This window comes from Parastagonospora nodorum (assembly GCF_000146915.1).
Source record: "Parastagonospora nodorum SN15 chromosome Unknown scaffold_18, whole genome shotgun sequence".
NCBI classification, from domain to species: Eukaryota; Fungi; Ascomycota; class Dothideomycetes; order Pleosporales; family Phaeosphaeriaceae; genus Parastagonospora; species Parastagonospora nodorum.
In genome coordinates this window covers 25,565-41,502 of record NW_001884566.1, presented here as the reverse complement: position 1 = coordinate 41,502, position 15,938 = coordinate 25,565, and the positions used below count along the sequence as shown (strand labels likewise).

At 51.4% G+C, this 15,938-nt stretch overlaps 9 protein-coding genes across 9 annotated transcripts; 5 read left to right on the top strand and 4 right to left on the bottom strand.

The window, feature by feature from the left end:
- Positions 1-1,538: 1,538 nt before the first annotated feature.
- SNOG_10865 (hypothetical protein) lies at positions 1,539-2,286 on the top strand (the record flags this gene model as incomplete). Its single annotated transcript, XM_001801071.1, has 2 exons — positions 1,539-1,798; positions 1,854-2,286. 2 exons carry the CDS (start codon positions 1,539-1,541, stop codon positions 2,284-2,286), a joined length of 693 nt encoding a protein of 230 aa, XP_001801123.1.
- Positions 2,287-3,365: 1,079 nt separating this feature from the next.
- Positions 3,366-4,189, top strand: SNOG_10864 (hypothetical protein; the record flags this gene model as incomplete). The annotated part of the gene is made up of 2 exons (XM_001801070.1): positions 3,366-3,942; positions 4,164-4,189. 2 exons carry the CDS (start codon positions 3,366-3,368, stop codon positions 4,187-4,189), a joined length of 603 nt encoding a protein of 200 aa, XP_001801122.1.
- Positions 4,190-5,816: 1,627 nt separating this feature from the next.
- On the bottom strand, positions 5,817-6,665 carry SNOG_10863 (hypothetical protein; the record flags this gene model as incomplete). Its single annotated transcript, XM_001801069.1, has 3 exons — positions 5,817-5,941; positions 6,016-6,537; positions 6,632-6,665. The coding sequence occupies 3 exons, from the start codon at positions 6,663-6,665 to the stop codon at positions 5,817-5,819; spliced, it is 681 nt and encodes a 226-aa protein (XP_001801121.1).
- A 429-nt stretch (positions 6,666-7,094) lies between these two features.
- SNOG_10862 (hypothetical protein) lies at positions 7,095-8,380 on the bottom strand (the record flags this gene model as incomplete). Its single annotated transcript, XM_001801068.1, has 4 exons — positions 7,095-7,681; positions 7,731-7,782; positions 7,834-8,095; positions 8,151-8,380. 4 exons carry the CDS (start codon positions 8,378-8,380, stop codon positions 7,227-7,229), a joined length of 999 nt encoding a protein of 332 aa, XP_001801120.1. The 3' UTR covers positions 7,095-7,226.
- A 1,733-nt stretch (positions 8,381-10,113) lies between these two features.
- On the top strand, positions 10,114-10,632 carry SNOG_10861 (hypothetical protein; the record flags this gene model as incomplete). The annotated part of the gene is made up of 1 exon (XM_001801067.1): positions 10,114-10,632. The coding sequence occupies one exon, from the start codon at positions 10,114-10,116 to the stop codon at positions 10,630-10,632; it is 519 nt and encodes a 172-aa protein (XP_001801119.1).
- Positions 10,633-11,077: 445 nt separating this feature from the next.
- Positions 11,078-11,442, top strand: SNOG_10860 (hypothetical protein; the record flags this gene model as incomplete). Its single annotated transcript, XM_001801066.1, has 2 exons — positions 11,078-11,300; positions 11,345-11,442. The coding sequence occupies 2 exons, from the start codon at positions 11,078-11,080 to the stop codon at positions 11,440-11,442; spliced, it is 321 nt and encodes a 106-aa protein (XP_001801118.1).
- Positions 11,443-12,474: 1,032 nt separating this feature from the next.
- SNOG_10859 (hypothetical protein) lies at positions 12,475-12,913 on the bottom strand (the record flags this gene model as incomplete). Its single annotated transcript, XM_001801065.1, has 2 exons — positions 12,475-12,850; positions 12,888-12,913. The coding sequence occupies 2 exons, from the start codon at positions 12,911-12,913 to the stop codon at positions 12,475-12,477; spliced, it is 402 nt and encodes a 133-aa protein (XP_001801117.1).
- Positions 12,914-13,228: 315 nt separating this feature from the next.
- Positions 13,229-14,040, top strand: SNOG_10858 (hypothetical protein; the record flags this gene model as incomplete). Its single annotated transcript, XM_001801064.1, has 2 exons — positions 13,229-13,834; positions 13,951-14,040. 2 exons carry the CDS (start codon positions 13,229-13,231, stop codon positions 14,038-14,040), a joined length of 696 nt encoding a protein of 231 aa, XP_001801116.1.
- A 356-nt stretch (positions 14,041-14,396) lies between these two features.
- On the bottom strand, positions 14,397-15,853 carry SNOG_10857 (hypothetical protein; the record flags this gene model as incomplete). Its single annotated transcript, XM_001801063.1, has 3 exons — positions 14,397-15,307; positions 15,371-15,634; positions 15,688-15,853. The coding sequence occupies 3 exons, from the start codon at positions 15,851-15,853 to the stop codon at positions 14,532-14,534; spliced, it is 1,206 nt and encodes a 401-aa protein (XP_001801115.1). The 3' UTR covers positions 14,397-14,531.
- Positions 15,854-15,938: the final 85 nt, after the last annotated feature.

Below are 15,938 nucleotides of genomic sequence, written 5' to 3'. Positions count from 1 at the left end.
TTCACGAGTTGCGACCTGCAGTGTCCTTATCCTTTCGGAATCATTCTGCATGTTGGTACAATTAAATGGATGAACAGTTTTCGATCTTCAATGAGCTCCATCACGATTGAATGTCGCCAGGCAAAGCCATTGACGTGACGTTGCTTCTTTCTCCTTTCCTGGGCGGTTGATGGTCTGCCTCAAGATATTGGACATGGGCCCCTGTAGGTAGTCGAATAAGCACAAGACAACGTTGTCTGCCTGGTGAGACATCGATCAGCTTCAACAATCGACGTGGTCATTTCGCCAACCTAGCCTGGCAGACAGTTTTGTTGATACAACAGTTACGAACAGTGGATCTACCGCTGTTCAAGACAGGCGGACTTATATGAGCGGTACATTCGTATATTCGCTGGGGCTTATGAGGGTACCGTCGCGCATGGTTTAGCCACGAACATTGGGAAGAGAGCCCTACTGTCATAAGCTGGAAGCTGTTGAGGCGCGCCTTAGGATATTAGCATGGCTGCTGCATAATCGAAGAGAAATGTTTCTTTGTTGTTGCAAATAACTCAATATCTAGGGCAATGATGAGGTGACGAAGAGTGTTTTCTCGAAATGACGCAACGTATGCGCAGCACGGACCTCAAAACTGCCTCGGCCCCTTCCAGAACAACATATCTGTCACTAATCTGTGACATTATCTAGCACAACCAACACTGTCTAAGTATACACGCGCATCTTTGTCCCCAAATCTCTCTCATAAATATGCTTGATCATGTTGCCGAATGAGGAGCGGCGGCCACTGCACGCTGCGACTGTGGTCAGCATCTGATGTGAACAGGCTGATGTCTCCCACGCTTGCCACCCATCGCCAGACCTGCGGAATGAGGCTCTTGAAATGGCCGCCAATGACAGCTGGACCCTGAGAAAGCTGCCCCACAAGGTTATCAAAGGCCCGTAATACCTCCGGTCTAAATAACTGATGCATCACCTAGATCTAAGGAGGTCTTACTGTTGCGTTGATGCGCATGAAATAGATCGATCAAAAGAGGCAGATCTGACGTGGTCCCAAGAGAACTTACACCGTAGAAATGAAATCTGCGTTACTCTTTTCCCACCGGAATCTGACGTCTAGATCACGGTGCACGTCGAGATGCCAATCGGCAATACTACCGAATGTTTCGCCATCTGCAAGCGGTCTTGATCGAAACAGGCACTCAAGTGCCATATTAAAAAAGTGGGGAAGGACAATATTTATCGTGCATCTGCTGATGCACCCCAGGCTCGGTGAATTTGAGGTGCCGAGCTTAATCTTCAACCTGAAACTTGGCTTCCGCTCGCGCTGATCTCCAATCCAGGAACTTCTCACAGACCACTGGCTAAAGACACGATGTACTGGCCAGCGGTGCAGACCAAGCCCGGTTATCAAATTGAGTTCAATAAGCGTCGTCGACATTTCTTGGTCGACTTATGGCGACCTCATGTATAAAGATGGTCTGGGAGACCTTTGCATCTTGCACCGACACAGTCAAACCCAACACCAAAACTCGAAAATCACAATGGTCTCATTCTCAGCTATCGTCGCTGCTGCTCTAGCGCTAGTCCCCAGCGCTCTGGCAGCACCCAGCGGATTGGGAGCCGTCGACAGCCCCACGCCCAACAGCCTCGCCACCCGTCAAAACGCTCCATGGCAATACTGGACCGAAGGACAGGGACAATTCAACTGTCAACAGCAAGGAGGCGGGAAGTACTCTTGTTCGTGGAATGGACAGGCAGGCGGCGGCCTGGTTGCCGGATCGGGATGGTCAGCTGGCCGAAAGTGAGTAGCGTACAACGAAACTATTGCTACACATACTGACGTCCGTGTGTTACAGGACCGTGAAGTACGAGGGAACATACAACCCCAAGGGCCCTGGCTACCTCTCCCTGTACGGCTGGACTCGCAACGCGCTAGTCGAGTACTACATCATCGAATCTTGGGATGTTTTGGCGCCCGGTGAACCCTGGACGCTGCGCGGAAACTTCACGTCGGAAGGCAACAAATACGCTTTCTACACTGCGCAGCGCGTGCAGAAGCCTTCGATCGAAGGAACCCGAACATTTATTCAGTACTTTTCCGTGCGCGATCCGTCTGAGAAGAAGGTCGGCGCCGTGTCCGGCACGATTAACACCGGCGACCATTTCGATGCTTGGGCTAAGTTCGGATACCGTCTCGGCACCTTCGAGCAGAACATGTTCTTGGTCACTGAAGCATTCGCCAACGGTACCAACTTGCCCAGCGGTACTAGCACCATCACCGTGAGTTAAATGGTGAAATTATGGTTGGTATATGGTGGAAGAGCACGGGATACGTAAAGCCTCGCCAGATGGAACAATTCAAGCAGCGCCTTCTACCCAATGTCTTGTTCTTTAGTAGTGACCAAACATTATCCGAGGTTCACGTCATCTCGTTAGTGCAAACTTCTGCCATGTTTACAATGCATTACCGCGGCTGATTTGGAAGTGCACCGTTTGTACTAACACGAAAGCCCTGTATGTTCGGCGATTTCACGAAAGTCTTGAGACATTGGCAGGCGATGTTCTCCCTACTATGACTGTTTTTCAATGCGGTTATTGGTGGATTCTTTTACGAGTCGCAAATAAGATGCAGCAGTTGTTCAATGCTCGCCTAGTGCTTACTTTGGCTCCCGCATGCCATCTTGCTCTTTCGGAAGTCGCCGCACTCGCTGATGAGGGCACGGGTGCTTCGAATATGGCGACTCAGGGTGCTACATCGCAACTCTATGTCGACAGTGGCAACTTCGTAATGGCGTTGTTACCGTACTTCGTAGCTGGAAGAAGACTGCTATCACTTGTGACGTATCAAGCGCACATGTTATGTAAAGTTTGGACCTTTTTTTTCGGCTGACTCGAATTATTCGGACACTGGCATGCCACAGAAGCCAGATGCAGCGTTATGTGCGCGAATCTACTACAGAGTGTTGCATATGTCAGGTCACAATTCACATCAAGGAGCTATGCAGCTACCTCTGTACATAATGCGGCACAAGCCTCTCTGTTCAGACGATGGGGAGGGAGGATTCCTGCTATGGACAATTCGTTAAACGAAAAGCCCGTGTCTGAGCAAACAATATCGAACACATCGTTAGCTCACATAGGCAGACCAATTTCCACCTGCACATTCGATGGATACTACTTTGGCCCCCCAATTCCAATGATCAGGGTAGATGCGCCTCTCGTTCAGCCCAGATGGTGCATTTTGCTTGTCTCGCTCAGCCAAATCTACACCGATTGGATAAGGGGGTAGCCGTCTCCGATTCATACAATTGCAATCGCGCACTTTTCTTCGCTACTAACCTACAAACATTATTTTGCAGTCGACCACGATGACACTCGCCTCAGAGACAGATTATGTATCGCTTTCTCCCTCATTTCTTAGACCTAGCATGAGCTCAATCGATTTTTCGCGCACCGAAGATATCGAGACGTCGTCCTTCAGTCATCATGAAGATACCTCAAGGTTGTTGTTGCGACGGAATTCCGCGACCAGTGTCGCTACAAACACATCGTATCAAGTGCGCACATGGCGTCAAATCAGCTTCCAACGCCTTTCCCAGGAACGATTGACCCTTTTTATTAGAGTTAAGACTCCAATCCAGCAGCGCATGCGAAGAAGTCGTTTCTACGGTTGGCGCATGGGACTTTCGTTCGGCGGCTCCATGTACTTGTTCGTTCTGTGTTGCAATATCATCGCCATTGCCGTCGCGAGCTTTGCCGGTAGCAAGAGAGAGAATAATATCTGGGACATTGTTTCTGAAAGTGTTACTACAACATATCGCTGGTGCACAGCCTTCCACCTGATTATCAACGTTTTCAGTACAATTCTGCTCGCTGCTAGCAATTACACTATGCAGGTGTTCTGCTTCACAACTCGATCAGATGTTGATGCGGCTCATGCCAAAGGTATGTGGCTTGATGTCGGATTGTCGAGCTTGCACAACCTTTGGCACCTACCTCGTGGAGAAGTTGCTTTATGGCTCGTGCTAGCGTTTCCTTCCATACTGCTCCATTATTTTTAAGTGAACCTCGAAGAATAAGTGTACTGTTTGTATATAGACTGGCCAGTCGCAGTTATAACGCGGCAATGTTTCAGGTTTTAGCTCCCAGTGCATAAAACGCCACAGTAATCGAATATGGATTCCGCGACTAGGCAACCTTGAATATGAGCACACCTAATACCATTAAGCAGTTCAGAGATAATAGCTGGATGGATATCTACTATACTGACTACGTCTCGGGACACGGCGATGTGTTTTTGGCCATCGACTGCTTCGCCTTTGAGCCATTGCAAACTCCTGCATCGATCCCGCACAACAAGTACCTTCTTACCCGGATAAAAAAACAGCGACAAGATCAAAATCGGGCAATTTACGAACAACAATTTACCTTGGGTCGATTATCGCCACTTTTCATCATGACTGCAGCTCCCTAGATGTCGCAGAACCAGAGCTGGCCTAACCGGGCTCGTATTGCGCACGCATGTGCGTTCGTGGTTGACAGAGAGAGTCGCATAAAGCTCAGCTTTGAATTCTTGATCGCTGTCATAGCATTCAATGTCCTCAAGGTGGTGGTCATGTTGTGGGTCCTTTTGACCGATAGGTCGGAGTATCTTGTCACGCTTGGTGATACCGCAGTATTCTTACAACGTCCTAATGCTCATACGGCAGCAAAATGCATATTAGACAAAGAAGCTTACGTATTCAAGCTTGGGAAACATATGGAAATGGAACCATAAAGCCTAGCTGGGGCTGCGATGAATGCCGACCTCTCTGGTATTTGGCAACCCAACTGATTGCGATATTCCGTGCCTCTTCCAGAGGATCGCCAAAACTTATTCTTCATTCTGCAATTTGCGTTCTATCTATTCGCCATCATCTGACATACCCCAGGCCGATATGCATCACGGGCGCCAACATCGTTCTACGATGTGTTGGTTCTTCACATCGCCTGGATTTTCAACTCACCTCGACTCTCTCTGTCACTCTGCTCTCTTGCCCTGAAAAACATGTATACCTTATTGGCGAGCTCAGAAGAATAGAACGATCTTGCATGCAAACGGAAGGGCCTGCGTGTTACCCACTCTGTCGCCGATCATCGCGGCACGTATTTCTTACAGCTTCCGTACAAATGGGCGATACCATTGATGATTACAAGTGGAACACTGCATTGGCTCATATCACAATCGTTTTTCCTGGTTAGAGTCGACTTTTTCGAGAGGAATAGTAATGTTGCCAGCGAGGAGAAGTCGACTTCAGCAGCAGAGGTGTCTAGTTTAAGCTTCCTGATGCTCCTGATCGTCAGCTTCCTGTTGATATGTGCAATCTCGTGGGCCATCGCTCGGCGCATGCATCAAGGAATACCTGTCGCGGCTTCGTGTAGTCTAGTTATCAGTGCCGCTTGCACTCCGAAACAGGAAGAAGTCGATCTCCAATTGAAGAAGGTCAAATGGGGGGTGGTTGGACCCACATACAATGACCGCGCAGGGCACTGCTCTTTCTCTACCAATACTGTCGAGATGCCAGAATCGGGGAACACGTATCGATAAAACTCACCAGCCTCACGGACTCAAAACATTATTTATACAAATATGGCAATTGATTATACTACGAGGACTTATTGTAGTAAACAAAAGTCGTTGGATGGAACCCAAGGAATCCATCGTGCTGAACTGAAGCCCGCGGCATCCCATGCCGCAACATGATCTGATCACTCATCTCCCACTGATGAGCTGAAATCAAGGACTAGTAGCAAGTCAGCCAATGAAAAGAAGGGCTTGATTATAAGACGTACATGTAGTCAGAGTCGCCTTCGTCATCGATCACCTCATGTTCCGATACCTTGGACGGCTTCCGTGGACTCTTGCGCTTCGCAACTTGCTTCTGCTTTGTCGCTTTCTTACCATCTGAACGCTGTGGATGGCCTTGATTCGAATCGTCAGCTATCGTGCTCTTTGGAGGAGACGTTAGCCGTTCTTACCTTGAGCGCAGCCCCAATCGCGCATCACAGTGTCAACACTCTCTAATATAGTAACTCTCGCGGCCTCTCTGGGCATACCGGCTCGTAGCAAAGCCTCATAGTCCGTATGCTTGTGTCGAATGTGTGCGACGACAGCGAGCCTTACTTTCGCTTTCAGAGTGAGCGTGCCTGTCCTTCCTACGCGGCGCGAGTGCTTCTTGAAGCCATGCTTGAGTACCAAGTCCCGCTCCGTGGTAGGCATCTTGGGGAATTGAGCCTTTATCTCCGCGGTAGTTTTGGAGATATCAGAGTCATCGCGCTTTTGGACTGCTGCGCGTCGAGTCGTCAATGTTTCCTTTTCTTTCTTGTGTATCTCGGAGATGATGCTTTTGGGTGCTCGAAGACCGAGCGTACGCTTGTTGTCGACAACGACGTACAAGGGCTTTTTGGCCTCGCGGGTGGCTTTTCTGCAGTGGAGGGTCTTGAACGCTATGCCTTTCGGGAGAAAAGCATAGCCTTGCGGCATGGGCGCATTGGGCGGTACTGTTATTTCGCTATACATCGTGATTGTTGGGTAGAAATTACGCTGGGTTGATATGTTGTTGTTATGACAAATGTCACGGTGAAGACCGCGCACTGATGAAACCAAGCTGCAACTCTTCAATGATCATATTGACTTGAGACGAAGCCAATATCTTTGTTCGTGGATTGTTCTCGTTGTTCGAAGATTTTGATTGTTCGCGGCTTTGTCCAGAAGTGCGGTGTTGCAGTTGCCAGGGGCGCAGCTAGCGCGGTTGGATAAGGCCGCTAGGCTGCTTTGGGTAGTGTCCTCCACTCCCTTCTTCAACTATCATTCCATGATTCAAGGTACCCTTAGCGCATACAAACCACTAAACTCAACCCAAGTGAATACTCGATTGGATTGCAAGCAAATCCGGACGCAGCATGTCAACTCAATCTCGAAGAACAGAAGAGGCGGAAGAATGACAGGATCAAGGCCGCAGATCCGTCATGTGTGACACAGGTAGAAGAAGGGGCCGGCGAACGAGCTGGCATTCGAATCATCAAAGCTGCAAAACATCACATATGAAGCAGGAGGTCACGGAAAAAAGCAGGTTCGAGTGATATGCGTATCACTTGGATGCGCGCTGGTCGCTAGCGACTTCTAAGAATATGCTGGACGAGGTCCAATGAAAATATATACATGGAAGAGTAAGAGTCGAATGAGGTGCTTAAGAGCCGTTGATGGCGTTGAGGACCTGGGTGTAAGCCGCCTTGGGCTTGAAGCTGGAGTCGAACAGGAGAGGGTTGCCCTGAGGCCTCCATGAGTCCTGGTCGCGAACACCCCAAGCTGTGATACCAACGCAGTTCTTCTGTTGCAAGCAAGCCTTGACAACGTTGCCCCAGTCAGAGGATGAAGCGTTCTGGATGTCGACCTCGGTCATGGCGCACTCAGGAGCAGCAGCGCAGAGGGCAGCCATGGCGCCGACGGAGTTGGCACCCTGACCAGCAGTCAAGTGAGTCTGCGAACCAATACCATCGATGGGTACACCGGCAGCGATCCACTTCTTGACGTTCTTGATCATACCCTGCGTCTTCCCATACGAGGCACTGTCGAGGTTGTAGTCATTGATGTAACGCTTCGCATCGGGATCAGCCTTCTTTGCCGCCTCAAAGGCAATACGGACTGTTCAAGTTAGCCGTGAGTCGCATTCATTTGAGCTCAGGTAGCTTACCAAAGTCCTCTCCCAAGACGTTGTAGAACACGCTGGAGCGGAAACCGCCATCCTGCATCGGTCAGTATCAGAGTACGCGTTTGAAGGATCTGTTGGAACTTGCTTCAGCGAAGATTTCGTTGACTACGTCCCAGGCGTAGATCTGGCCCTTGAAGTGTCCCATGACACCCTGGACGTGATCCTGGATTGCAGTGGTCAGGGTGGCCTTGTCACGAATTTGCGAAACCCAGCCAGGAAGCTGGGAGTGCCAGACGGTGGTGTGACCACGGATGAGCTGGCCGTTGTCTTTGGCAAATTTGGCAGTTTGGTCCGCGGTGGCGAGAGTGAATTTGCCCCGGGTACTTTCGGTGGCGTCCCACTTCATACTGTGGAGGGTCAGCATCTACTAATCGCAAACGAATGAACAAAGCCAAGACTTACCTGTTCTCTGGTGTGATTTGACCAAAGTTGGCTTTGATAACGGCGGCGTTCTGTCCGCTGTTGAATCGGCCAGGGTCAGTGGCAGTACCGAAGTACTTCCTGCCCTTCGCCTTCATGGCAGCATCAATGCTCTGAGCCTGACGAGCATCGAGAAGCGGCTCTGGCTCTGCAACTGGAACAGCAGCGGCCAGCGCGCTAGCGGCAAGAAGAGTGGTGAATGAGAGCTTCATTGTGAATGGAGGGAGATGCTGAATGTAATGATTGACTGGAAAGCGATGGGATGAGTTCTTCAGCAAATTGGGTTACCACTCTTCTTATACCAGTCGACACAGTACCGCCTTCTCCCAGATTGAGCATACCCGCTTCGCACCGACATCATTAATATCGCCATGCCACAACAAGCAATCCTGCATTGCGGGGCGCATAAGCGAACGGGGACCACATCTTAGTGATCTTCATTACTCCGTGGCTCCCGACGAAACAGTGCCGGCAGGGCTTCCTTCCAGAAAACTCTTGGTGTGGCTCCCAAGCAATCTAGACGAAGCCTTCGTGGCTGCTGCTTGACCCTCTTGGCGTTTATGCGGTACTGAAGCGGCTAAACTAACACCCTGTCATTAGCGAACCTTGTCGCGACTACGCGCCGGGTGTTTGATATTGAATAAGGAGCCATATTGCTCGTAAGCAAGGGAAGACCATCACACGCGATGTACCGACAGGTTGATTCGTGCGCGATATTCGACGGAGAATTGCTTCTTGATTGCCAGGTCATCATTGTTCCGCCACGCGTTCCTTAGAGTTCAGCCGCTTCGCTATGGGTCGTAATCCGGGGAAAAACAACGTCTTGCGTCCTTCTGACCGGGTACCCCACGACAATTATTGTGGTTGCAGATGTCAGTTAGATAATTTTGACATTCCCGAGGTGTTTTGCTCGGCCAACATGTGTTCTGAGTCGTTGCGAGACGATCTTGTCGAAACGAGGTCTGCGCTAAAGCCATATCGCGTTAGATCCAGCCAACGTGGGCGGTTTCGAAACACTCAGAGCAAAACGTGGTGCCGAGGATTTGCCACGACACGTTCACACGATCGTGGAATGCGTCACGAGCCTGGGCGATCGCAATCGTGCATTTTGCCGGCCTTGTGAACGTTTGCTTGTCCCCGCTCAAGCATCGCTGGGGTTCAGATGAACTCCATGGGGGGTGATTAATCCATGAGGAGAACAATTTCCATCAATCGCATCTCGTTATATCTACGGTGGGGATCTGAAGCGATCGATTGATCTTAGAAATATCTCGAAACTGCATTCTTTCGTATTTTTAACGATGGTAGCTAACCACTGATCACATGGCAGAAGGACTTCGAGTACAATCTGCAACATGAAGCCCGACCATGCATGCGTACCTGAGATGATACTGCTTTTGCTGTACAGCGGCTTCCACTGGTAGAATACCACTGAACTCAAACAAGGAACGATGTAGGCCGGCTGGAAAGGAAAATAGTCGTTGTTTTTCGAAGCTTTTCGAAGCTTTCATTTTCACGTTGTTAATGCATCCTCCACAAGCCCAAATATTGAGCCAGCCATGGATCGAGTCTTGGACGTCAACAGTCCCAAAAGGTACACCTGGTGGTTTTTTATTACCAATTGATCAGAGCTGTTTACCACAGTCGTGTCGGGATGCCCATAACACGCTCTTTTCGACAGTTTGTTGCTCTTGATCTAACACTGCATATGACATGCTCTCTCAGCTTAGCAAGATGACGTTACTGTCCAGTTTCTTCATAGAGCCATCTCTGTTTTATAAAAGCTCTCTTCTTCATTTCTTCACTTTCACCTCTCACGTCGCGTTGGCCTCAAAATACACGTGTCTTGGCACTGGCTCAACCACTGCCCACAATCTTTCTGCACCTCCACAATCGTTTGCGCGTCGCTCTCAAAATCAACAGCTGCATGACTACCACCGCCAAAATGTCCGAGACATCCAGCACAACGCCCACAGTTACTCCGGGCCCGGACCACAAGAACTGCGCGCTGTTTGACCTCACAATGTGGATCTTTGGCAAAGCAAAGCGCACCACCGATAAGATCATGACGGAGGCCACCGCAGCTCTACCGCTCGCAAAGAAAAAGCTCGAGATGGCAGAGCGTATCCTGCCTGCCGACCACCCCCAGCGCAAGAAACACATCGACGCCGTCGCCAATATCGAGAAGCAGTTGTCCATCGGCGCCGAGTTGGTCAGCGCTACCGCAGCGGAGCGCATATCCTACTGCGACAACATGCCCGAGTACGCGACCGGTCTGTTCGCGCAGTACAACTGCGACCACGTGATTCACTTCCTTGCGCTACTGAACAGCGCGTTTGAGAGGATGAGGGAGGCGAATCCCGGTATGAGTGCAGATGGACAGTTCAAGAACTTGAAGGCGATTCAGGCGCATTATGAGGAGATGCCCACGGATGTGTTGACACCGAGGACGGTTTGTGAGTAGTGAAGGGTGCGTGATGGGTTATGTGACTAATGGTTGGCAGGGACGGATGTGCTTGCGAAGGACGTGAAGGGAAGTGATGCGCCGGCGGCGGAGAAGTGAAAAGGTACGTGTGAGTGCCTGATGATGGGAAAACGGGAGGGGTAGGTGAAGCGCCGTGTTGGACATGCGACTGTGAAGTGCCTGTGCGATTGGAAAATAAACGGCAACACCGATACGGTGGACAGCGCCGGTGGACGGCCGCAGATGCATTCAATGTAGGCCGACTGCTGAGTGTGAGGATTCGCACAGCGATCAACAAACAGCGCATATAAAAGCCATGTCTCGCGCAGCCCAGCTCTTCAGAACAAGAGCAAATTTCATCAACCGCTTCCTCATACTTGTCACAAATACCAGCATCTTACCCAGCAGTAACTTCTCATAACAAGCCCACTACCTTACCGCCAGCATGCCCCGACACTTCCGCAACACCCGCCGTCCAGCCGCATTTCTCCACTACCCAAGCCAGGACACATTCTCAGGACGCGCCACTCGTCCTCGCAGCACCAGCCCCGACATGCTCCGCTTCGCATACGGCACTCGTCGTCGCAGGCCAAGCCCAGCCCCTCGCCGCGATGAAATCGAGGATCTCCTGAGCCGCGAGATGCGCGCCATCAACGAAGACATGCGCCGTAGGGAAGAAAGATACGTACATTTCGACCGCATCCTAAATCAGGACTCCGTGGTCTGGTCGCGCTCGTCCACGCCCCGAGGCTCGCCATCGCGCACACCTTCCCCATCGCGCTCACTCAGCCCAACGCCTTCAGAGCCTAGAGAGGTTTACACGCTCCGGGGCGCCCTGACCACCCACCCATTCTACACACGCCACGAAATACCACTGTGTCCACTCACCGGCGCAGGACTATATCCGCCCCTCGGGCGCGGCGCCCAGGCAACGACAATCTTTCACGCCGTTCACCCCGTCCCGCGCCGCGCCTTACGCCAGTTGCTTCCATACCAGTTGCGCTTCGTGGGCGAGGAACTAGACGAGAGGCTGTATGAGGCGGTGGTGATGGACGAGTTTGCGGAGCATGTGAGCGAAACGATGATGAGGATTAACGAGTTGTTCGAGAGGGATGGCGAGGACGGAGTCGGGTGTGCGTGTCGGCATCACGAGAGGATTGCCGCAAGGGGGGATGTGACTGATAGGGCTGCTCGGGATGACGGTGTAGGTTCGGAAGAGACTGTGGTTGAAGAGGTAGGTGGCGATATGCAGGCGGTGCACTTATCGTCCGCTACTTAGTCGGCTGATTTTGCAAGTTGTTTTTCTGTTTAGGTTAAATGCTATGTGTTTTGTCGCCAATACGTGCGAGTCTCTTGTGCAGTCCCGTGTCTAGTACCATTGGATAGAGTCGGGAACCCTCCTCAGTCCGTATGCAGTGAAGCACTGACTTTGCCAAAGTCGTTAAAAGCTTGGGAGGTACACATTGTGCAAGCCTCAATAAGTCACTGATGCCCGAAGTCTTCGAGTAACTGAAGTCGCGTTCTTGGGTGCCTTCTCTGTGCAATGCGTGATCTCCAGCTTCCGATCAATCAAACAGCGCAGGTCCGCCTGCACTCCCAACATGGCTTCCACGGTTGCCTCATCAAGGCGCCCATGCATGTCGCACCCTCGTGGCTTCCATGCGCATCACTCCTGATGACAATTGACCACGCCAAAGCCCCAATTTCCCACCCAGTGAAGACTAAAGCCAGTCCAGGTGCAAACCCAGCAAGTAAGTTTGAAACGGACAGACGTTTGATTCGCGCGCTCATCCAGAAATTTCCATCTCGCCATAACGAGCGACCCAAGCTCGTCTTCTCGCGTCATGACTGGTAGCTCGGGCTGGATATCCTCAGAGACCAATCAGGTGCCCTAAGGTAGGTGGGAGTGGTGCATATAGCTTCGCAATGCAGCAGTGGCGGCGTGGATGTGGATTCCAGTATCATTTTTGATGTTTGAACTGGTCTTTCGGGTAAGGGTATGCCCTGTTCCATGGGTTGGTTGCTGTGAGGGGTCGTGACTGCGCGGCCTGGCTGTATATTCTCAATGTCTAGTTCGGCACCATACGCAAATGAACCGGGAAATATTGCATATGCCTTCTGGATCTGTGGTCGGATGTTCAATTGAGTCGGCTGGTGATGGAAAATTGGTGTTGGTGTCGAGTGCATTGTCATGTTTTGCTCCTTTGCTGCACGATAACTGTGCTGGCCAGGATTGCAGCTGCAATGTCGGGTACGGCAGGCCGAATGCTTTCACAGCCATATCGTCACCTGTGCCTGCCGTTTCTTTGGGAGTCGTGGAGATATCCAGCTAGTTCAATCCGAACTCGTTCCATGGTTCCGTCGACCAGACTTTCGTTATGTTTCGTAGCTCAACCACATCGTGATATCTGGTTCACCCTGAACCACGCTTTGGAACTGTGATCTCTTCAGCCTCTTCATCCAATTGAACGTGCCCAGTTGCCCTTTCCCTCCATCCCATCTTCCAAATTTTGCCAAATCCCAAAGCACCTCAACGTACTCTTTTATCTTCCTTTTCCTCCTCTTGTAATATCCAATAGCACTTCAGTGCTCCAAGATGAATTCCTTCTCCAACTTCGACCTTTCATCGTGGGTAACTGATCACTTTGGCAACCTGGTCACATCACCCCCTACCCCGCAGCCCACGCCGCCAGCAGCAAAGCGTGGTCCAGGGCGTCCGCGTACAAACCCCCTTCCCGATCCTAATGTTCCCCGTCGCAGTCGAGGCCGGCCTTCAGGCGCCAAGGACACCTTCAAGCGCATTGGTCGAAACCAAAAGGCCATCCTTTCGAAGGAGGAGCGCCTCGAGCGCAATAGGACGCAGCAGAGAGCGTCTTTGAAGAGGACGCGTGAAGCACAGAACCTCACTCCCCCTTCGTCGCATGAGGTGCAAGATTTGACGTTGTCAGAGGACGAGCAGTCCGAGGCAACGCCCATTTCGTCACCGAATGCAGCGTGGGAGGATGAGCTACTACGCGAGTTCTTTTCTCTTCGTTCTCCCCCTCCTCCCACTCATCCCCATCATATCTCTCCGGAGGAAGCGAGCCTCACCCCCGCCGACTTTGCCGCCCTGAACAATGGGCTGTCCGGGGCTACTTACACCAATCCCTTCTCGTCCTCGCTCGCATTCCAAGATGATACTGAATTGGAAGAGGATCTGACGGTACTTTATTCTTGGTCCTCTTGATTTTGCACTGGCACAGGTACGTCGTCTGGATGCGGATTTCCCTCATGATGTCCGTCGCGTCTGTAGCGCGCCCAAACTAACATGAAGATTAGGAAGCCGAGCAGGATGGCAATGACGGTGGGAGCGGCGGGGTGGCGCATTTTGGATTTCTGCTCTGCGATGTGCTTGTGGGATTCGGCTAATTATTGCGTTGTTCGTGCAATACGGGCTGGGTTTTTGGGTTAGTTCATATGGTTCTGCACGCAGCCTGAAGGTTTTGCGGTTCGTGCATGCCGATGGGGTTTATATATGCGTATTGAAAATTTGGCATAAAGTTCACATCTGGTGCATAATGATGATCCGTGGAACACTTCAACTCACCAACAAGACGACTGATTGATGTTTAGGATGTGCTACAGATTTTTGCGAGATTTGTCGAGCTGGTGGTTTCGCTGTGAGAAGCTGCCACGCAGCGAGTTCGGAGATGCTGGTTCCTGACTAAGCCACTAGCTCTACGTTGGAACCTTGGAACAACCCAAACATCATTCGCGATAAAGCCTTGGAACGACACATGTATTTTGAAATATGAATGATCTTGAAAATGGCGGATAGATCTATATGAGCTCCAAGTATGGAGCCACAACGATGCACCTTATTACACCTTAATGCATATGCACATGAAACGGCCCGGAGTTCAGGCCATGCCAACATACTTAAACCATAGCGGCCGACAATCCTCTCGGTTGAGCCACTTGTCTCCGTCAGTGAAACGCCCTGCGACGCAGCCTGAGCACTTCGGACTGGTGGGGCAGTTGAAGAAGGGAATGTGTTGATATCCGATGTCGCGGAACCAGTGAATCTTGCTCTTGTCCTCGAACAAGCCCAGCGCAATGCTGTGAACAGGCGCATCACCCCAACGCTCGTAGAAGAAACCACCCGCGCGGTCCAGATGGTTGAAGAAGTCGCGGTACTTCTTGCTGCGCCAGAAACTCAGGTCGCCAATTTCAAAGTTGGACCAGAAATGGCATGTCGAGTAGCCGTTGGCTTTGCGATTGTTCTCAGGCCTCCTGGTGTCGTCCTCCAGCCACCCGCGGGCGTTGTTGGCATGTGCGTAGTCCGGATGGTCGGCGAGGAACTTTTGCGTCTCCGGCCACAGCGTTGCGACGCTGTCCGGGCTGTCGTAGATGTTGATGTTGAAGCCATATGTCTTGTTGTGGTCCTGCATCCAACGAAAGACATCGTAGTCGACGTCACAGAAGAAGTGAGCGTTGGGCTCGACGCGCCAGTAATACTGAACGTCCTTGAGCGCTGGATGCTCGCTGAACATGCCGCTGTTCCACCGACACATCTGATGGTATGACTGCTTCTCCATGTACTGCACGCCTTGGCCAACGAGGAGGTTTACGGATTCTTGAACGAGGTCGGGGTTGATCCAGGAAGGAATGTCCCAATGCTCGGCAGGGACCAATTCTGCGATGTACTGTTAGCTTCGCACGCGCAACAGACAGATGTCGGAGGTGGATGCTGACGTACCAAATCGAACCTCGGCATTTGTAGCTGCTCGTATCTTCCTCTTAAACTCCTCGGTGAAGGGCTTGTCGTTGAAGAAAGTCCATGGGTAATTGAACTTGTGGTTCCATGTCCTCTCCAGGTCGGCCATGCTCTGCAACATATCCTTGAGCTCCTCATTGCGCACCAAAGACAGGATGGTCGCATTGATGCGCGCGCTGTTGGGGTTGTCTGGGTCGTAGTTGTCGCCTTCGACTCTGCGTAGCGGGCCGATGGGTTCGCCCGATGCTGCATGGGATGATTAGCACGTGACACCAGGACAACACCCGTGAGAGCCATACAGTCCAATTGGGGGTCATGGTCTTTGCTAGCGGGTTTGAATGGCGAAGGCTTGCTGACGGGGAGCTGTATCTCAGTCTGTGGAGAGTGCAGCAATTGCACCAAGAGGTACAAGAAGATGCAGAGGGTTGCAGCTGCCAAGTAGCGCATGCTCTTGGGCAGCGCCATGATGATGAGAGAGTCTGGGCAAGTCTGGGAACGCTGGGAACAGAGTCCCTCTCCCCAGCGAAACGTCTTGCATGGCGTGTTTGAG